Raw genomic sequence first — 18953 nt, forward strand, 5'->3', positions numbered from 1 at the left:
ATAGCCCCTATATTAGTCACGTAAGAGTTGACATTATGAGTGCCAGAAATATTTTTGGAACTTCACAAAATACTGTTAGTTACTTTCACCTAAGCGTGTTTCCTATTTGTAGCTTGTTGCTGGGTAACAAATATATTTGGTTACACAAATACCTTGTCCAGGTTAAAGCTTTATGGGTCTCTTTCTTCTAGCCTTATTCTTGCCTTGGCAGTTTTATCCAAGGTACAAACAAGCTCAAACAACAAAAAATTCAGCAAATCCTACCATGAGATGATCGTTCACAATCATCAGTTCAATATATTTGGTTTCCTCCTCTACATTTCGAGGATGTCGACGGAGCTGCAACATAGTAAAAGGAAAAGACACCTAAATAAGCCCTCTGAACGTGGCTGTGAAAAACTCAAAAAGGTGTGACACATTCGATTCGCAGACCTTATTCATCTCATCGCTGAAAGTCTGTACCCTTCTACCAACTTCTCCCTATTTCCCCACCTCCTAGCCCCAGGCAGCCACTTGTTTCTGAGTTGATTTTTGTTGTTGCTGTTTTATAGATTCCATTTATAAGTAATACCATGCATTTTTGTACTTTGTATTTAAGGTTGAATAACACTCTATTGTATATATACCACATTTTCTTGATCCGTCCATCCATTGATGGACACTCACATTAATAATACTGTATTTTATAACTGAAAATTGCTAAGAAAATAGAACTTCAATGTTCTCACCAGAAAAAAGGTAAATATGTGAGGAGATAGATGTGTTAATTAACTCCATGGGGGAAGTGCTTTCACAATGTACACTTAACTATCTTACAATTATGAAATATCTTGTCAATTATACCTCAATAGAGCTGAAAAATTTAAATAAGAAAAACTAAAAAAATATGTGAAAAATAAACAAAACAGTTTCCCTTTTTTATTCATTTAGTATTCATTTTCATCAGTTAGTTTTTGAGTAAATAATAAATGTACATGGTTCAAAAATTAAAGAATTATAAAAAGGAGGGGGTGAAAGTCTTCCTCTCACCTCTGTCCCCATCTACCTAGTTTGTATCCTTCCCCAATAGTGGGCACAGCACAGTGACTGGTTTCTTCCAGAAATTTACATGCATATAAAATCAAAAGATATAGATTTCATTTTGTACTCCCATTTATTTCACTCTCAGGCTATGTTCATTTTTTTTTTTTTTTTTATCCTCACCCGGGGACATTTTTCCATTTTTTGTTCAGGTAGAGTGGGAGGGAGAGAGAAGAACAGAGAGAGAGAGAGAAACATCAATGTGAAAGGAACACATCGAGTGGCTGCCATCCGCACAACCGACCAGGGCCGGGGACAAACTGCAACCGAGGTACGCGCCCTTAGCGGGAACCGAACCCGGGTCTCTCAGGACCGCAGGCCGACGCTCTAACCGCTGAGCCAAACCGGCCAGGGCCAGGCTATGTTCATTTAACAGTACATCTCAGAGATCGTAATAAAATGGTTTGCTCTAAGCTCCTGAGACTCTCTGAGAGGTCTACGGGGAGTGAGATGATTGGCACTTTTATTCTTTCACCTCCAAATCTGGAATAGAAATATGCCTCTTCCTCTGGCAGGGGGCAGGGGATCCCCCAAATGACATAGCAGCTTTGTTAGGATAGTTTTGAGAGTTCCCAGTCAGTCTTGACTCTCTAGTACAGCTATATCTATTATTCAACAACAAACCTTCATGACCAATGAATGTTACTGGCAAGAGCCACTAGGCAGCCATATCCCCTTGTTCTCCGCAGTTAATCTGTAACACACTCTTTAACAAGATCTGCTAAATTAACCTTTTCCTTTATGCCATGATTCGATATACAGTTTTTTCAACAAATCTTTTTGTTCACTTGCCCAATGATCTAAATCAATAATGAATGTGTGGCCCTGGCCAGTTTGGCTCAGCAGTTAGAGCATTGGCCCTCAGACCGAAGAGTCATGGGTTCAATTCCCAGTCAAGGGCACGTACCTGAGTTGCAGATTCAATCCTTAGCCCCAGTTGGGATCATGCAGGAGGCAACCGATCAATGTATCTCTCTCATATCAATGTTTCCCTCTCTCTCTCCCCCCCTCCCTTCCTCCCTTCCACTCTATCTAAAAAAAGCAATGGAAAAATATCCTCGGGTGAAGATTAACAAAAATCAGTAAATAAAGAATGAATGAATGAATGTGTGTTTTGAGTATTGCATTTAAAGCAAACAAAAATTTCTGCCTCATGGATTTTGTTTCATTGCTAACAGATACCCAAACTTTAAAACTTTTTTCCCCCCAAATCCCTCATAACATAAACTGCATTCAATGACAAGAGTCTCTTTAAAAAATGAATGTAGTATTGAAGATGCTAGTCTCTACTTTTTTAATTGAGAGACCTGAGCCTTACCAGTTAGTTCAGTAAATTCTTTGACAAGTTTCAACATTTTCTGAAGGTCAGAGATTTGCCAATATTGGTCACATCGTTTTTATTTATTTGTTTTTATTTGTTTGTTTGTTTGTTTATCCTCACCTGATACTTTTCCTATTGATTTTTAGAGAGAGTAGAAGGGAGGGAAGGGGACAGAACAACTCAGGTATGTGCCCTTGATCGGGAATCGAACCTGAGACCCTTCGGTGCATGCTGATGATCTTAGCACTGAGCCACACGAGCCCAGTGACCAAACAGTTTTATAACACTTCATCTGCCTGGGTCCACAGGTTTCTCAGAAAGAGAAATCAAGTGTTTGTCTGCTTAGCACATGACTGGATGTTGCAAATGTTTATGAAAAACATCAAGGATTATGTCAACAGAAAATTATCCTACTCTCTCAGTTATTAATTCATGAAAATGATTACTGTTTTAAATTAAATCCTGATGGCAATTATTTTTATCTAATTAATTGGGCCTGAATATATATGCATGTTCACAAAACATATAAAGCTCATGGTAATAATTCATAGAACACAAGGACTTCTAAGAGGTAGTATATTAAGCATATGTGGTTATAAGAACTTCTCTGAGACCACACTTCCTAGGTCAAAATCCCAGATCCACCACTGGGTAACCCGATGTATCTATGGGCAAGTTACTTAAATCTCTTATGCTTCAATGTCCTTATCAGTAAAACGGGGATAATAATACCTTCCTCGTAAGATTGTTATGAGGATTAAATGTGTTAACACAATTAAAATTCTTAGAACAGGGCCAGTATTTAGAACGTGGTAAGTACTCAATAAAATTTAGCAATTGTTATTCACATTAGAAATCTGTAGACCTATTTTATTTCATACTTACCAAACATATTTAAATTTTTTTTTCTTTATTGGTTTTTTAGAGAGAGAGAGAGGAAGGGTGAGGGGGAGAGAGAGAGAAACATCAATTGGCCTCCTCCTGCATGCCCCCCACTGGAGATAGGGCCCACAACCTGGGCATGTGCCCTGAATAGGAATAAAACCAGCAACCTCTTGGTGCATGGGTTGACCCTCAACCACTGAGGCACACCGGCTGAGCCTAAACATATTTTTTAAAGAAAATACTTGTTTCCTTCAACTGTTTGATCTTACTAGAGATCTATTTCTCTCATCCTATGTTTTTATGCCACACACACTCCCACCAACCACTGCCACAACGGTGATGATAGCTGAGTTCTGATGGACAGAGTTCTTGTTTTGTCTGAACCTTTTACCAGCTCCATAATTCTGCACAAAGCATTTTCACCTTGTAGAGCCATCATTTTTTCCTGGGTGAGAAGAATACTAGTGCCTGCTTCATGTGGTTGCAGCACTGTACAAACTTGTTATTATTATTACTAAGACCAAGATCCATTGAACATTCATAAAGTAGACATCTTAATTTTATATTCCAGACTCCAAAATAGATCAAGTGTGACAACAGTATTTGTGGCTTCAAATCCTGATGGAGTCAATCTAAGAATGTGTCTTTAAAAGGATAAACACAAGGATATGCACCACACAGGTAGATCCCAGGATGTGGTGTCTACCAGGTAAGGAAAGAGGCCTGTGTTAGAAAGAATCTGAAATGCCACTGCAGAAAACCGAATACCCATCTACATGATGAATAACCATAGTATCACCAATGCCTTGAGTTCTTTTTGAGACTATGAAATAATATAGCCCCATCTTCACTGCTCATGACAGATCCATCACACACACTGCTTACCACAACCTGACAAATGTCTTAACTAATTCCCTCTCACAGACACTTAATGTAGGCTCAACTGACTGGCAGTTGCCAAGTGTTTTTAAAGCATCATAATATGTACCTGTGAATACATACCTGCCGTTTAGTCCTTTTTGGTCTTGGCTTCAAAATAAATTTTGGTGAAGTGATGTTTACCTGTTGGAACTCTAAAAGGAAATAAAAGTAAATTAAATTTAACTTTGTGAAATTTCTAGGATTTTTTCATACGAGGCAAAGTTTTGCTAGCACTTCCCAGTATAAATTCTACTTTAATGATTAATGAACAATAATTATAATGATTAGTAAGTAATTATAAATTATGATCATATAACTATATGGTCATTATGAATTTTATAATATATAATGTTGCACTTACTGATAATAGAGAATATTAATCAAAGCAATTGTGTTCATATTAATACTAAAAAAATATATTATGAATGAATACAATTCAAAAAAATCTCAAACATTATTCCTATTCTAATTTATCTCACAATTTTTCTCATAGTTCTCCTATAAAACCATCATATTCTTTATTGGGAATCTTCGAAATAGCCAACTTGACCTTCACATTCACTGCTGACCTTCATTAAAGAATGACACACCAAATGTTGGTGAAGACGTGGAGCAACTAGGACTCTCATACAGTGCTTTTGAGAGTCTAAAATGGTATAACCACTTTAGTAAAGGGTTCAGCAATTTCTTACACAACAGTGGTTCTCAAAGTGTGATCTCAAAGTGGTATCAGTATTACTTAGGTACTTGTTGGAAATGCAAATTCTCATAACCTATCCAAGATGTGCTAAATCAATAACTCTACAAATTGGTGCAGCTACTATGGGAAACATTATGGAGGGTCCTCAAAAAATTGAAAATAGAACTACCATATTATCCAGCAGTCCCACTGCTGGGTATATAGCCACAGAAATTAAAATCAGGATCTCAAACAGATGTCTGCACTCCCGTGTTCATTGTAGCATTATTCACAACAGCCAAGATCTGGAAGCAACCTAAATGTCCACTGATGGATGAATATTAAAGAAAATGTGGGATATATCTAAATGGAATATTAGTCACCCTTAAAAAAGGAAATCCTGCTATTTGTGACACCATGGACAAACCTGGAGGACATTATGTTAAGTGAAATAAGCCAGACACAGAAGGACAAATACTACATGATACCATTTATATGAGGAACCTAAAATAGTCATCCTATAGAAGCATAAAGTAGAACCATGGATGCCAGAGGCTGGGTGGTGGTGGGGGGGGCAGGGAGGTATTAGTCAAAAGATACAAAGTTTCAATTTATAAGATGAACAAGTCCTACAGATCTACTACAAAGCAGTAGTTGTAGTTAGTGACTATAGTTAACAATACTATAGTATATACTTAAAATTTTGCTAAAAGTGTACATTTTATGTTGTGTTCCTATAATAATAATAATAATAATAATAAAGAAGAATAGAATGAAACTTTTGGAGTTGATGAATGTTTATGGCATAGATTATGATAATAACTTCATGGATATATATTTATCTCCAAATTCATCAAGTTGTATTTATTAATTATATACATACAGCTTTTTCTATATTAATCATACCTCAATAAAGTATTTTTAATAACAACAACAACAAAAAAAAAAACTAGAGATGTGGCCAGCAGTCTGTGTTTAGCAAGCCTTCCAGGTGACTTGGATGCATGCTAAAGTTTGAAAACACTGTTAGACAGTTAAAACTATACTTATCCATCACCCAGTAATTTCACTCCTAGGCATTTGACAAAATGTAAATAGGTGTCCACAAAATGATTTTTACAGGAACTGTCATAGTTATTTTATTCACATTAGCCAAAAACTGGAAACAACTCAAATGTCCATCAGCAAAAATGAATAAAAAATTGTGGTCTATTCATATAATAGAACATACTCAATAATTTAAAGAAATAAACTATTGCTACCCCTGACAACATAAATCTCATATGCATATACTAAGCAAAAGAAGCTGTACATAATGCATGACTCTATTTGTATGAAGATCTATAACATGCTAAACTAATACCTGGTTTTTAAAAAAAGTCAGAAAGGAGACTGTAGAAGTGGGAGACATGACTGGGAGTGATGGAGCTGCTCTGCATCTCACTAAGGGAGTGTGAATGTGTCAAAACTCACTGAGTAGTACACAAGATCTGTTTATTTCACTGTAGTAATTTTTTTATAACTGAGTGCAAAGGGATTCATAGGAAATAAATAAGCTTTTCTCAAGATGGAGTCCTAAGACACTAGTCCTGAGATTCTACACACAGGATTAGGTAAAAGTATGTTTACAGTTGTTCATATGGAAAATAACACAAGAATAACCTGTGTTTCGAATACTCACAACTGTAAACCTACTTTTGCCTTACCCTGTATACATGAAATCACATGACATTTGTCTTTCTCTGTGTCTGACTTATTTCATTTAGCATAATACCTTCTAGGTTCAACCATGTTGTCACAAATGGTAAAATTTCATTCTTTTTATGGTCGAGTAATATTACATTGTATATATATGTACCATATCTTCCTTATTCAATCATATGTTGATAGGCACATAGGTTGCTTCCATATCTTGGCTATTGTAAATAATGCTGCAATGAACACAGGGGTGCATATATCTCTTCAAATTAATTTTAGATTTCTTAGAATACATGCCTAGAAGTGAAATTGCTGGGTCCTAGGGTAATTCTGTTTTTAATTTTTTGAGGAACTTCCATACTGATTTCCATAGTGGCTACACCAATTGCAATCCCACCTACAGTGTACGAGGATTCCTTTTCTCCTCATCCTCACCAACACTAGTTGTTTGTTGATTTATTGATAACAGCCATTCTTACAGGACTGAGGTAATATCTCATTGTGGTTTTAATTTGCATTTCTCTGATGATTGTAACATTGAGCATCTTTTCATATGTTTATTGGCCATCTGTGTGTTCTCTTTGGAGAAATATCTATTCAGGTCCTCTGCCCATTTTTTGTTGTTGTTGTTGTTGTTAATCCTCACTTGAGGATATTTTCCATCGATTTTCAGATAGAGTGGAAGGGAGGGAGGGAGAGAGAGAGAAACATCGATGTGAGAGAGATACAGCAATTGGTTACCTCTCGTACAACCCCAACTGGGGATCGAACCTGCAACCCAGGTAAGTGTCCTTGACTGGGAATCAAAACTGAGACCCTTCAGTCTGTAGGTTGATACTCTAACTGCTGAGCCAAAGAGGCCAGGGCCTGTCCACTTTTTAATTGGATTGTTTGGTTTTTTGGTGTAAAGTTATATGATTTTTTTTTTATCAATTTTGGATATTATCCCCTTATCAGATATATTACTGGTGAATAGCTTCTCCCAATCGATAGGTTGTCTTTACATTTCAGAGGACAAACTAGTGGTTGCTCTATGGGAAGGGAGTTGAGGGACTAGGTGAAAAAGGTGAGGGTATTAAGAAGTACAAATTGGTAGTTACAAAATAGTTATGGGGACATAGAGTACAGCATCGGGAATATATGCAGTAATATTGTAATAACTATGCATGGTACCAGGTAGGTACTAGATTTACTGAGGGGAATCAGTTCATAAATTATATAAATGTCTAACCACTTTGCTGTACAACTGAAACTAATATAAAATAATATGAAATGTCAACTGTAAGTGACACCCCCCCCCCCCGAAAGACACTAGTCCTAAGAGATCTGTAATGCAGAACAAAAGGTTCTACCATCAAACAAGTGTGGAGAACACCTGATCATATTCTATCTCTGGAAAATACATAATACATAGAAAGACCAAGGTGCTGATAATCCATAATCCAGTGAAACTGTATTTTAAAAATTAATAAGGTTACTTTTGAGCTTATTTCACAAAAATTACAGTTTTGACATTTATTTCTTATTTTCTTCTAAGTTATCAAAGTAAATCTAAGTGTCTTGAAAGACAAATAACACTCTTAAAATTGACAGTGCCAACTTTTAATGAGAAAAGAAAACCAGCAACTAACTGAGGCAGACCTAAGTTTTCAAAGAATATGTTCAAAACTCACTTTTAATAACAGTAAAACTGCCAATTCCCTTTCAAAATTTCTGTTGAAAAAAAAGCCCTAAACAAAGTTTTTTTTTCAAATTATAAGATTGCATCATGGCAAGCCTACAATAAAGCTTGTAGGGGAAACATTATTTATTACTTTAAATATTAATTAATGTTGATTACTTCCAGTAACACCCACTAGATTGTGACTTTATTCTCAGGCAGCTAGTCATGAATTATTTTCTTCCCATAATAGGGAATATAAAAGCTACATAAGGTAACTGAAGGAACAGCCAAGGTAGCTGTGTGAAGTAAGAGCATTATGTGCTCATCTGCAGATTTTCGAAATGGTGAATTCTATCAAATAGGACCTTCTGTCCCTTTGGCAGCAAAAGAGAAGGGGAGGGTTTTTTTTTTCCTTGTATGGGGAATTCCATGAGGTCAAGGAGTTACAAATGTATTTCAGAAAGGAAGGGACATTAGAAAATACTTATTTCATTTTCTGAACGAAGACAATGTAAACTTTTAGGTAAGCAATAGTTTAGAATTTGCTTTCAGTCTAGTAATTTTTCCATGTCCCCTTGGTCCTCTCGCAGGAGAACATTCTCATTGTGCCATAATCCAAACCTCTAGTCAGTCTCTTCCCAGCTATGGAACCATGGAAAAGATAAACCAGCTGAGCTTCCTCTATAAGAGGAAATAGTAATATCTATCTCACAGAGCTGTTGCATAAATTAAAGAGAGATTAAAATTTAAAATGGGCTATGGTCATGATCGGAGCTCACTAAACAGAGGGAAGCATCTCCACTCCAGATACTGGAAGTGTGCCGTCTTCAGAGGGGCACGCAAATGAGTTCAGCTTGGTTAGGACTCTGCATAAGCAATGCTCCACTGAATGAGACCAAAGTACAAGGACTCTGCCTCCTGTCATGTGCTGCAACTCTCAAATCAACATCTATAAATAGATCGATCTATAAACATACAATCGAAGGAAAAACTAATTTCACAAATATCCCATAAAATAAAAATGATAATCTAAAATAGTTCTTCCTTAGAATACTGGGCATAAACAGATGAGGATAACAACAAAAAAGAGAATGATTAAGAGTTCATCTTTATGTTTACAACTCAGTATTTCATGAAGAGTAAATTCTTATATATGTTAGCTATGCAGACCAATTTTTGCTCTAACATTATTTCTCCTATAGACTCTAATTTGGAATCTTATGATTTAAAAAAGTTTTCTTTCATGCCCTGGCCGGTTTGGCTCGGTGGTTGGAGCATCGGCCTGCAGTCCAGAGAGACCTGGGTTTGGTTCCCGCTAAGGGCATGTACCTCGGTTGCAGTTTGTCCCCGGCCCTGGTTGGGTCATGTGGGGGGCGTCCACTTGATGTGTCCCTTTCACATCAATGTTTCTCTCTCTCTCTCTTCCTCCCACTCTATCTGAACAAAGTATGAAGAAGTGTCCTCAGGTGAGGATAAAAAAAAAAAAGTTTTCCTTTACCCTGGCTGGAGTGGCTCAGTGTGCAGGTTCGATTTCCAGTCAAGGGCACATACCTGGGTTGCAGGTTCAATCCCAGCCCCAGTTGGGGTGCATGCGGGAGGCAACCAATCAATGTGTCTCTCTTACATCTATATCTCTCTCTAGCTCTCCTCTCTACCCTCCTTCCCTTCCACTCTCTCTCAAAAAAGCCAATGGAAAAAATATCCTCAGGTGAGAATTAACAAACAAACAAAAGATTTTCCTTTCAATGTGTGCAAGTTATATCTTTCAAACTCATTCACTGTAATCATGAGGTCAGTCTGCATTTTATTCTCCCTCTTCACGGCACTTGACTTTCTCTCTAAAATTGTTAAGAGCAGTTGTGTACTAATAATTTTCCAGCTATAGATTAACTCTGAAGCATTAAAATAATGAGTAAAGTTATTTTTTATTAAATCATTATAAGAACATCATACCAGAGGGAAGATCATCCAAAGGAAATTCAAAGAGTCTGGATTTGTAAACCGAATGAAAATGGAAATCCTCCTGAAATAACACAAATAACAGCGGTTAAGCATGTTCTTCCAGCTATCTCCAGCCTCAGGCAATGACTGCACATTCTCTTGGGTTTACAGAGGTGATGAGCCATTGAACAACAGCTCCCACGCACTCCTGTATTCTCCCAGCACCTGAGCAATAGCCTATCAGAAGTAAAATGCCTTCACGGACAGAGAAGCCATTTAGAAAATAAATGTGTGGGCCTATTTCCCCAAGGAGAAGTAAGACATCTGGGAAAATGGGTTAATGCTTTTTATGACTGGTTCCTTTCCACAGATTCCCTGCCTCCCTTTTAGAGTCAGAGAGCTCTGCTAGGCAAAGTCTGCAGAGCTAACACTCTTGCTTGTGCGGGGAGCATGCTGACTGGTACGGCAGATGCCCAGATGGACCGTGCTCCAAAATTCAAGTGTCATACAAAGTTCTGTGAAAAGCCAACAGATAAAAAGCCAAGTTTTGTCTAAGAAAAATTAATGAACATTCAAATAACATCATCTGGCTTCATTAAATTACTAAAATTATAAGAACTATCATAAATAGTCAAGTTTTATGATATTAAAAGAAGAATGTCATAAATAGCCAAGTTTCATAATATCATCTTCTAAAAAAAATCACGTGGTCAAGCCAAGTGACAGGGGAGCCGGCAGAGGGGACTCTGAAAATAGTATACAATACAGATACTTCCCCAACCAAGAATATCGGTGGCAGAACAATGTGTTTGTCGGAATAATTTTCCTCTCTAAGTGCCTCTCAATGTTCCATGATACAAGGAAGAATATTTGTGTGCACAGAGCTAAAATGGAAGTGGGTTATGTTTTTCTCTAGTCTGTAATAGTAACTCAATCATTTTCTAATTTATTTAAACTGAAGTAAGAGACAAATTGAGAAAACCTAGATTTCTCTGAACTTACTCAGCACAGGGCTTTAAAGACAATGGGCAATAAAGAAAAATCTTGAATCTAAAAAAGAAAGGGAGAGTGGAAAATCGGGTATCTGTGGTTCTGATCTGCTACAGAATAAATATTTGTGCCCCCTCCCCCGCAATCCATATGTTGAAGCCCTAACTCCCTATGTGGTTGCATTTGGAGATTAGGCCAGTGTGGAAATGATTACAGTTAAATGAGGTGTGTGTGTGTGGGGGGGGGGGGGCTCTAATTCCATTGAGTTGTGCCCTTATAAGAAGAGGAAGAAACATGAAGAGCTCTCTCTTCCTCTCTGCCATGTGAGCACATAGCAAGAAGGCAGCTGTCTACAACCCAAATAGAGAGCCCTCAACCAAGACACTGACCCTGCTGAGACCTCGATCTGGGATGTCCAGTCATCAGAACAGGAAGAAAAAATGTGTGTTGCTTAAGCTACCCAGTATTTTGTAATGACATCCTGAGCTGACTAAGACAGATCATAGCATATTATTGTGGAGATAGAAATGGAAGCTTCAGCCCTGGCCAGTCTGGCTCAGCAGTTAGAGCACCGGTCCACAGACCAATGAGTTGCGGGTTCGATTCAGGTCAAGGGCACATACCTCAGTTGTGGTTCGTCCCTGGCCCTGGTTGGGGTGGTGCAGGAGGCGACCAGTGGATGTGCCTCTCTCACGTCAATGTCCCTCTCTCTCTCCCTCTGTCTCCCTCCCACTCTATCTGAACAAAAATGGAAAAAATATCCTCAAGTGAGGATTTAAAAAAAAGAAAGAAAGAAATGGAAGCTTCAGGCCCAGCCAGTGTGGCTCAGTGGATTGAGTGTCGCCCATGGACTGAGAGGTCCCAGTTTGATTCCAGGTCCAGGCACATAACTGGGTTTCAGGCTCGATTCCCAGTAGGGGGCGTGCAGGAGGCAGCCAATCAATGTATCTCTCTCACATAGATGTTTCTCTCTCTCTCTCTCTCTCTCTCTCGCCTTTCCTCTCTCTAAAAAAAAATCAATGAATATATATTTAAAAAAAAAGAAATGGAAGCTTCAGAACACCTCTGAAGGGAAGTATTTTCAACTTAAAGGAGGAATAAGAGACCGATTTTTAAAAAAACACTGTGGTTTTGACTTATTCAACATTTACTTTAAATACATATTTAAATAAAATAAAATATATTTTTAAATAAAATTAAAAGTAAATAAATAAAGCAGAGGGAAAAAAAAACTCCCAGCATCAACTACCACATTTGCCACAGCAAGCAGAAGGAGCACTTACTTGGGAGGTGTCATTCTCTTCTGGCTCAATGAGATAGGTGTGTTTCCCATCATAGAACATCCCACTGCCAAAAACAAGAAGATAATTAGGCATGGCTATCAACTCCCTTAGAACAAAATCATTTTAAAATCAGCAGCAGCCAGAGGACCAGTTTACTTCTCAACACCACTTCCCAGTTCCACCCATCACCACCCACATACCACATACCACACACACATACACCACACAAACACACATGCACCCATATATTACACCACACACACACACCACATATACACACATGCACCCATACATTATACCACACACCACATATACACACATGCACCCATGTTACACCACACTCACTACGTGCCCACATGCACCCATGTATTACACCACACACACACACACACACGCGCGCGCACACACGCGTGCACGTTGTGGAGAGGGGAAGGCCTGTCCCTCTGACTCCCTAGAAGCAACAGGGTCTCCTCATCTAGACTGTTCCCCAGGCTCAGAACTATCATTCTGTAATTGTAGTCCATTATTCCTCTCTCCAACATATAATTCTAAAACTTTAATGTGGAAATAGTACACTGAAGAGTTAGTAAAAAGGCAAAGTTTTCTGGGCCTTCTTCAGATTTCTGGGCTGGGGCCCAGGAAGCTGCATTTTAAACAAACCCCAGGTGATTCTGATGCAGGCTGTCAGGGACTCTACTCAGAACTGCCCACCTACCACACACATGGAAGATGCTACAGTAACAAGAGCTGACACATTTCAATAACTCACCACAAACTGAATACACTTATTCAATCTTTTCCACCAATTTAGGAGGAAGGTACAATGACTATCCTCATTTTGCAAGTAAGGAAACCAAAGCCCAAAGAGACGAAGTGACTTGTCCAAATTACATCATCAGTGAAAGCAGAAACAGGAATAGAGCCCAGGCTGATTGGTTCCTGGGCTGCTTATCCACAGTTGGCTACCCACCTTCACTTCCATGCATTCTCTGAACAAACATTCAAAAAGCATGTACAATGCACTGCTCTAGGAGCTGGGGATACAGTACTGAACAAAACAGAGCCCTCCTCTGCCCTCGTGGTGCTGATCTGCATTCTAGGGAGGACAGAAAAAATATATAATCAACAGCTAAGTAGATATGACATGGTGATGAATTCCAGGGAGGAAAATAAAGCAGGGTAAGGGCAACCACTGGTGCAGAGGACTAAATGTAGAAACCAGGGACAGAAGATGGCTAGTTTATACAGAGGGTCAGAGCAAGACTTCACAGAGACGATGGCATTTAAGCAAAGACCTGGAAGAAATGATGGGGCGAGCCACAAGGACATCTGTGCAGACAGCACGTCAGAACTGAGCCCTCGGGTAGGAGAATCTTGGCTGGAGGAGAGTGAGGAAGGGAGGAGCACTGTGAAATGAGATCAGAGGAAACAGCTTTTACCCTTCGAGAGAGGAGGAGCAACTGCCGGGTTCTAAGCAGAGGAAAACACAACCTCCCTCAAATTTCAAAATAATTGCTCCAACAGCTGGGTTACAATAATCTTCTGGATGGCAAGGATAGAAATAAGGAAATTCTTGCAATAATCCAAGTGAAAGAAGTTGGCGGCTTAGACCATGGCGGTAATAATGGGAGTGGTAAGAATTGGTCAAATTCTGCCTATTTTTCTAAGGTAGAACCAATGGGATTTGTTAATGATTTGAAATGAAGTGTAGAGAAAAGAGTCTGTCAGTGAGGACTCCAAGGTTTTGACCTGAGCAACTGGAAAGATGGAGTTGCCATTTAATAAGATGAGAAAAACTGTAGGAAGAGCAGATGGGGTTGGCGCAAGGAAGCAGGACACCGGGAGCTGGACTTAAACCTGGAGTGAAGTTTTGGATTTCTTAGATTGGAGATGACCACCAGCCAATTGAGAAATCCTCTGGAGGCCATTTTAAGCTACAGATGGCTTCAACTCCCACTCAGAGAGATCCTGATAGTCACTCTTTTTAGTGGAACATGGTCTTTCCACTGAGACCAAGCCCCTTACGATGCTGAAGGAACGTGTCACATCATTCAGGCATTAACAGGGGTGAAGCTGTAATCTTCTGCAGTCATTTTTCAGTGTTCGGGGGGAATGACTGCAGGGAACAGTATATGTCTTTTGTCGATGGCTTAGTGAAGTCACTTGGTTTCCCTGAGCTACGATCATAATGGCCTCCAGCTCTGCCTCTATCCAAATTCTTTCATTCCTGCCTTAACATCTTCCACATGTCCTCAACTCTCATCTGCCCTTAGAACTGCTGTTCTTACATCTGTAAGGTTTTCAAACAAGAGTGCACTTTCTGAGTTTGGATGACATTGTATTTGGAATTTAAAGCTAAACAGATGCAGTTTGTAATATAGTACTGGCAATACAGGCCTAAGGAATCAGTGGGTGAGCCTTTTCAAAATAGTAGACAAGCATGGCAGTGAACATTCTTTCTGCCCCAATGAGACCCAGCCAGAACCATGGAGAAAGTCATATAACACCATTCCCTTTACCAAAGTTCATATGGTAACTCGAATTATGTTGCAAGCAGATTGTTTGGTTTAACTAATACTGGGTATAATTTCCTCTTGCATTAGGTTAATGTCTAATGTGAAAACCAATTATTTTTTACTGGGTTTAAACATCATGATACGGTGGTTAATGAAAGCAGACTCTGACACAGTCTATATCTACAAGATTCTGTTTCCCTATATTACAATACGCCATTATTAAAAATTCTTTAACAATTGCCCTGGCTAGAGCCTCATCCCATGAACCAAAGGCTCCAGGTTTGATTCCCAGTCAAGGGCACATACCTGGGTTGTGGGGTCATAAGGGAGGCAACCAATCAATGTGTCTCTCTCACATCACTGTTTCTCTTTCTCTCTCTCTGTCTCTCTCACCCTCCTTCCCTTCCACTCTAGATAAAAATCAATGGACAAGTATCCTTGGGTGAGGATAAACAACAACAAATAAAAGTTCTTTAACAATTAAAAGGCATACGCATGTTATTTGCTTTGTTTGAAGGTTGATACTTTTCTGTTATATTTCTATAAATTCCAACACACGTATGGAGTCCATAACACAGAACATGCTACATAAAACCCTGCAGCTAGGATGGAGTCGTTACAAGCCAACTGAACTAAAATTTTGAAAGGCAGCATGACAATTATTTGAAAAGAAAACAGCCATTCCTATAGATTGCCACAAGAGGGCAATAAACTTACATTTGATTCCATTCTTTTAAGACTCCCATAGTCACAGGATTTTGTCTTAATATCAAACATACCAGGACCAAAATATTACCAATTAGTCCTTAGAATTTGAAAAAAAAAAAAAAAGTCCTCTTTACTTGTAAAACGCATGAATTTGATTATTTTGCCCTTTAGGTTCTTCAATTGAATTAAATAAATTTAACAATTTAAAATTTTTAAAAAATCTTAACATGTACTTGGTAACTTATAAAAGATGAATCATGGATGAAATAACATATCTCAGATCTAATCACTGCAATTGAGACAACATACATTATTTAATATTTAGTAGTAGCCACTCAAAATAGTTCTGTCAGAAATTTCTATTCAGAAAATAAAATCAAGATGAGAAGTAATAATAAATAACACAAAGGAACTGGAACCCATTTTTCTGATATGCTTATAAAAATCCAGCAACACCCAAACATGCTTATACACAATCCTGACAGCACTCCTAGACACACAATGGGTTTTTTGTTTGTTTTTGTTTAGTTTTAAATGAAAAGGTTTCTAAAGGTAAAAGTAAATTTCACTTAGTTAAAATAACTGAAGTAGACTCTTAGTTCTACTGCTGATCTAGTCAGAAAAGTTTCCTTAAAGTTACTTCTCCATCCTCCCTCAAATTACAATATAGGCTTAGTAGCAAACTATTCATCTTAGGTTCTCAGCTCTGTCAGAGCCCTTAGAAGGCAGTAATACCTTCTCTCTCATTCTTACAGTACTGTGCCCATTTGGAAAACTAGGAGGCAAACAGGAATAAGAACTAGGCAAGATGCTTACAAAGTGGTTTTGGACTAAGATTTTAAGAGGAAGGGAGAGAGACAAGGCCTCTTACGTTCTATATCACTCCCCTACAACATACATTTGCTGTCACAAATGTCGACAGGCCCAGTGAACAATCCTCACTGACAGCTTTACTCATCTTGAGATCAGAACAATTTTACTGCTGAAGGCAACATCAACATATTACACATGGATTCCTGTTTGTACAAATGTCTCTATATTCAAATAATGTATTTAAAATAAGGGAAATAGTCCTCTCGAACAAATAAGAAGCAAGCCGAAGTCCTCCACGCCGCCAGGCATTGGCCTCCTTTCTCTGGCCATGTAACTGATCCCCACACTCTGCTTTCTGCCTCCCACACCTACTGCAGGGCCTGGCCAAGGTACCATTCAGGCAGACTAGCTATAGCTTCCGGACTTTCCCATGAGATCCCTTTCCTTGCTTTCTTTAAGATCTGTCCATCTAACCGCCCTCTTGGAAGTTTCGATCAAACCCTGTTCCAGGGCCCACCCCACCTTCCTCAGGGACATTTTTCTGGAGCCCTCAAGTGGCACCTCATTCTTTAGAGCCCATTCTCAGCTTGCATTTTTCTGTTGTTGTTTTTTCTCTCTCAAAGAAAACAAATATACCTATCATATTCCATGGTAAGAAGCCGAGCTAGATGTAGCTTCCCCCCGAGGCTGAGCTCTTGGGGGCCAGGTTCACGGCCTAATCGCCTTAACTTTGCTAGTGGCCAGCACACAGCACACTCAATAACTGCCAGTTAGATGAAAAAGCCACATCTCTACCTTGGTAACAGACAGGAAGTATTTTAAAGTAATATCCACTCAAAATAGTTCTGTCAGAAATTCCTGTTCAGAAAATAAAATGGCCAAACAAAAACTGAACAAAACTGACTTAAAACACTGGTTTGTTCTGTGCCAAAAAGAAAAAGTAAAACAAGTGAGAAGGAACTGAGATGACTGAGCATAAGTAGAACGCTGAGGAAGGACACGCTGGCTCTGTAAGTGGTTACCCAACACCAGAGACGGCACCTGTGCATCGCCATTATCGGCAGGACGGAGGAAGTAGATGTATTCCCATGCTCAACATCAGCGAACATTCTTTGATAATGAAGTTTATGAGAAAGGAAGCAAGGCCCCGAGGAAGGAAGAACTCTGATCCTTGGAGGTTTCTGAGAACAGAAGGACCCTCCCACGGGTTTGCAGTGGGTTAGGTGGGATTTTAGCTGAAACACATGAGCTCTCGAGGTCATCTGCAGCCTTTCTCTTTGCACAAGGAGTCAAGAGTTTCCATCTACTTGAATTTCTATTATTCTGTAAAAATGTGAAAACTAACATCAAGGAGGAATGAACGTAGAACTGGTACCCAGAGGCTAAACATTCACAGAAACAGAGACCAAAATTACCCGAACCACTTCTGTCTCAACTTAGGCAAAACTAGAAAAATGCTTCAAACATCACTATAAAGTATCATAATTCCGAAGCCCCAGATTTCTGCAACTCTAATTTTAAAGTGTTTGCTTTATAAAACACAGAAGAGGAAAGATCAGATCCATCACTGATTTCAAATGATTTCTTGACATAAAATAGGGATTCTGATCACAGTACATTAAAAGTAAAAGTGACTGAAAGCATGGATGGTACAAAAAAAAAAAATGTGGACACTTACTGAAGTCCATGGCATGTTGACAATGCAACAAATGAGGCAGGGTTTCCTCGGATATGGCCCTGGTAGTAACAGTGTTCTCCTCCCTGAAAACAGAAATAGAGAATATAAGCCTTTGCCATCACTGCACCGGGTGCTACCACACTGCACTTCCATATGTACAACTCTGCACAATATTTCACTATTCAGATTAGCATTATCAAACCATTTCTAACAGAACTATTCATAAACACCCCTACTTGAGCTGACTCCAAAGCAAGAGACAGGGAGTTAAAAGTTGACTTCACTCTCCCTTTATGTAGGTGACGACAGAGGAACAAGAGACAGATACAGAAATACACGTGGCTCCTGCATCTGAACAAGTTTCATCTTCTATCTCCCCAGTCATGACAAACTCAACCCTGAGCAGCGCAAGAGGATGCTTTCGCATAAAGCTCAGTAAAAATGCATATAAATCAGTTGCGAGTCACGAAATGAAACTGATGGAAGAGAAAGCCAATTTTTACAGTGTTTCTATCAAAACTTGACAAGTTTATACTATTCTTTTTTCCAACAAGGAATGGCTTTACTAGTACTCAGTCTAGGTAGGTTTGAAGTTCCTTCTGACAGCCAGTTACATTAACTAAATTCTACTAAGAGACTCTTCCACGGATTAAACGTCCTGGAAAACGTTACAGGGTAAATCCTCTGCCATCTCAGGTGGTACCTCAGTTTTTAAATACTTGCTACTCACTGTGTGGCCTAGAAACCAGTACCACTGACATCACTGGGAACATGTCA

General features: G+C 38.8%; 1 protein-coding gene across 5 annotated transcripts in view; it reads right to left on the bottom strand.

The window, feature by feature from the left end:
• Nucleotides 1-18953, bottom strand: part of ADAM22 (ADAM metallopeptidase domain 22) — a 239128-nt gene that overhangs the window by 74215 nt on the left and 145960 nt on the right. For all 5 annotated transcript variants that reach the window (XM_036246471.1, XM_036246469.1, XM_036246470.1 and 2 more), the window contains exons 5-9: nucleotides 18177-18259; nucleotides 12462-12525; nucleotides 10201-10270; nucleotides 4289-4359; nucleotides 265-339 (exon numbers count right to left, since the gene is read on the bottom strand). In XM_036246471.1, coding sequence (XP_036102364.1) covers nucleotides 265-339; nucleotides 4289-4359; nucleotides 10201-10270; nucleotides 12462-12525; nucleotides 18177-18259 — 363 coding nt within the window. The remainder of the gene's footprint in view (nucleotides 1-264; nucleotides 340-4288; nucleotides 4360-10200; nucleotides 10271-12461; nucleotides 12526-18176; nucleotides 18260-18953) is intronic.

This window comes from Molossus molossus, unplaced genomic scaffold (assembly GCF_014108415.1).
Source record: "Molossus molossus isolate mMolMol1 unplaced genomic scaffold, mMolMol1.p scaffold_m16_p_7, whole genome shotgun sequence".
Taxonomy (NCBI): domain Eukaryota; kingdom Metazoa; phylum Chordata; class Mammalia; order Chiroptera; family Molossidae; genus Molossus; species Molossus molossus.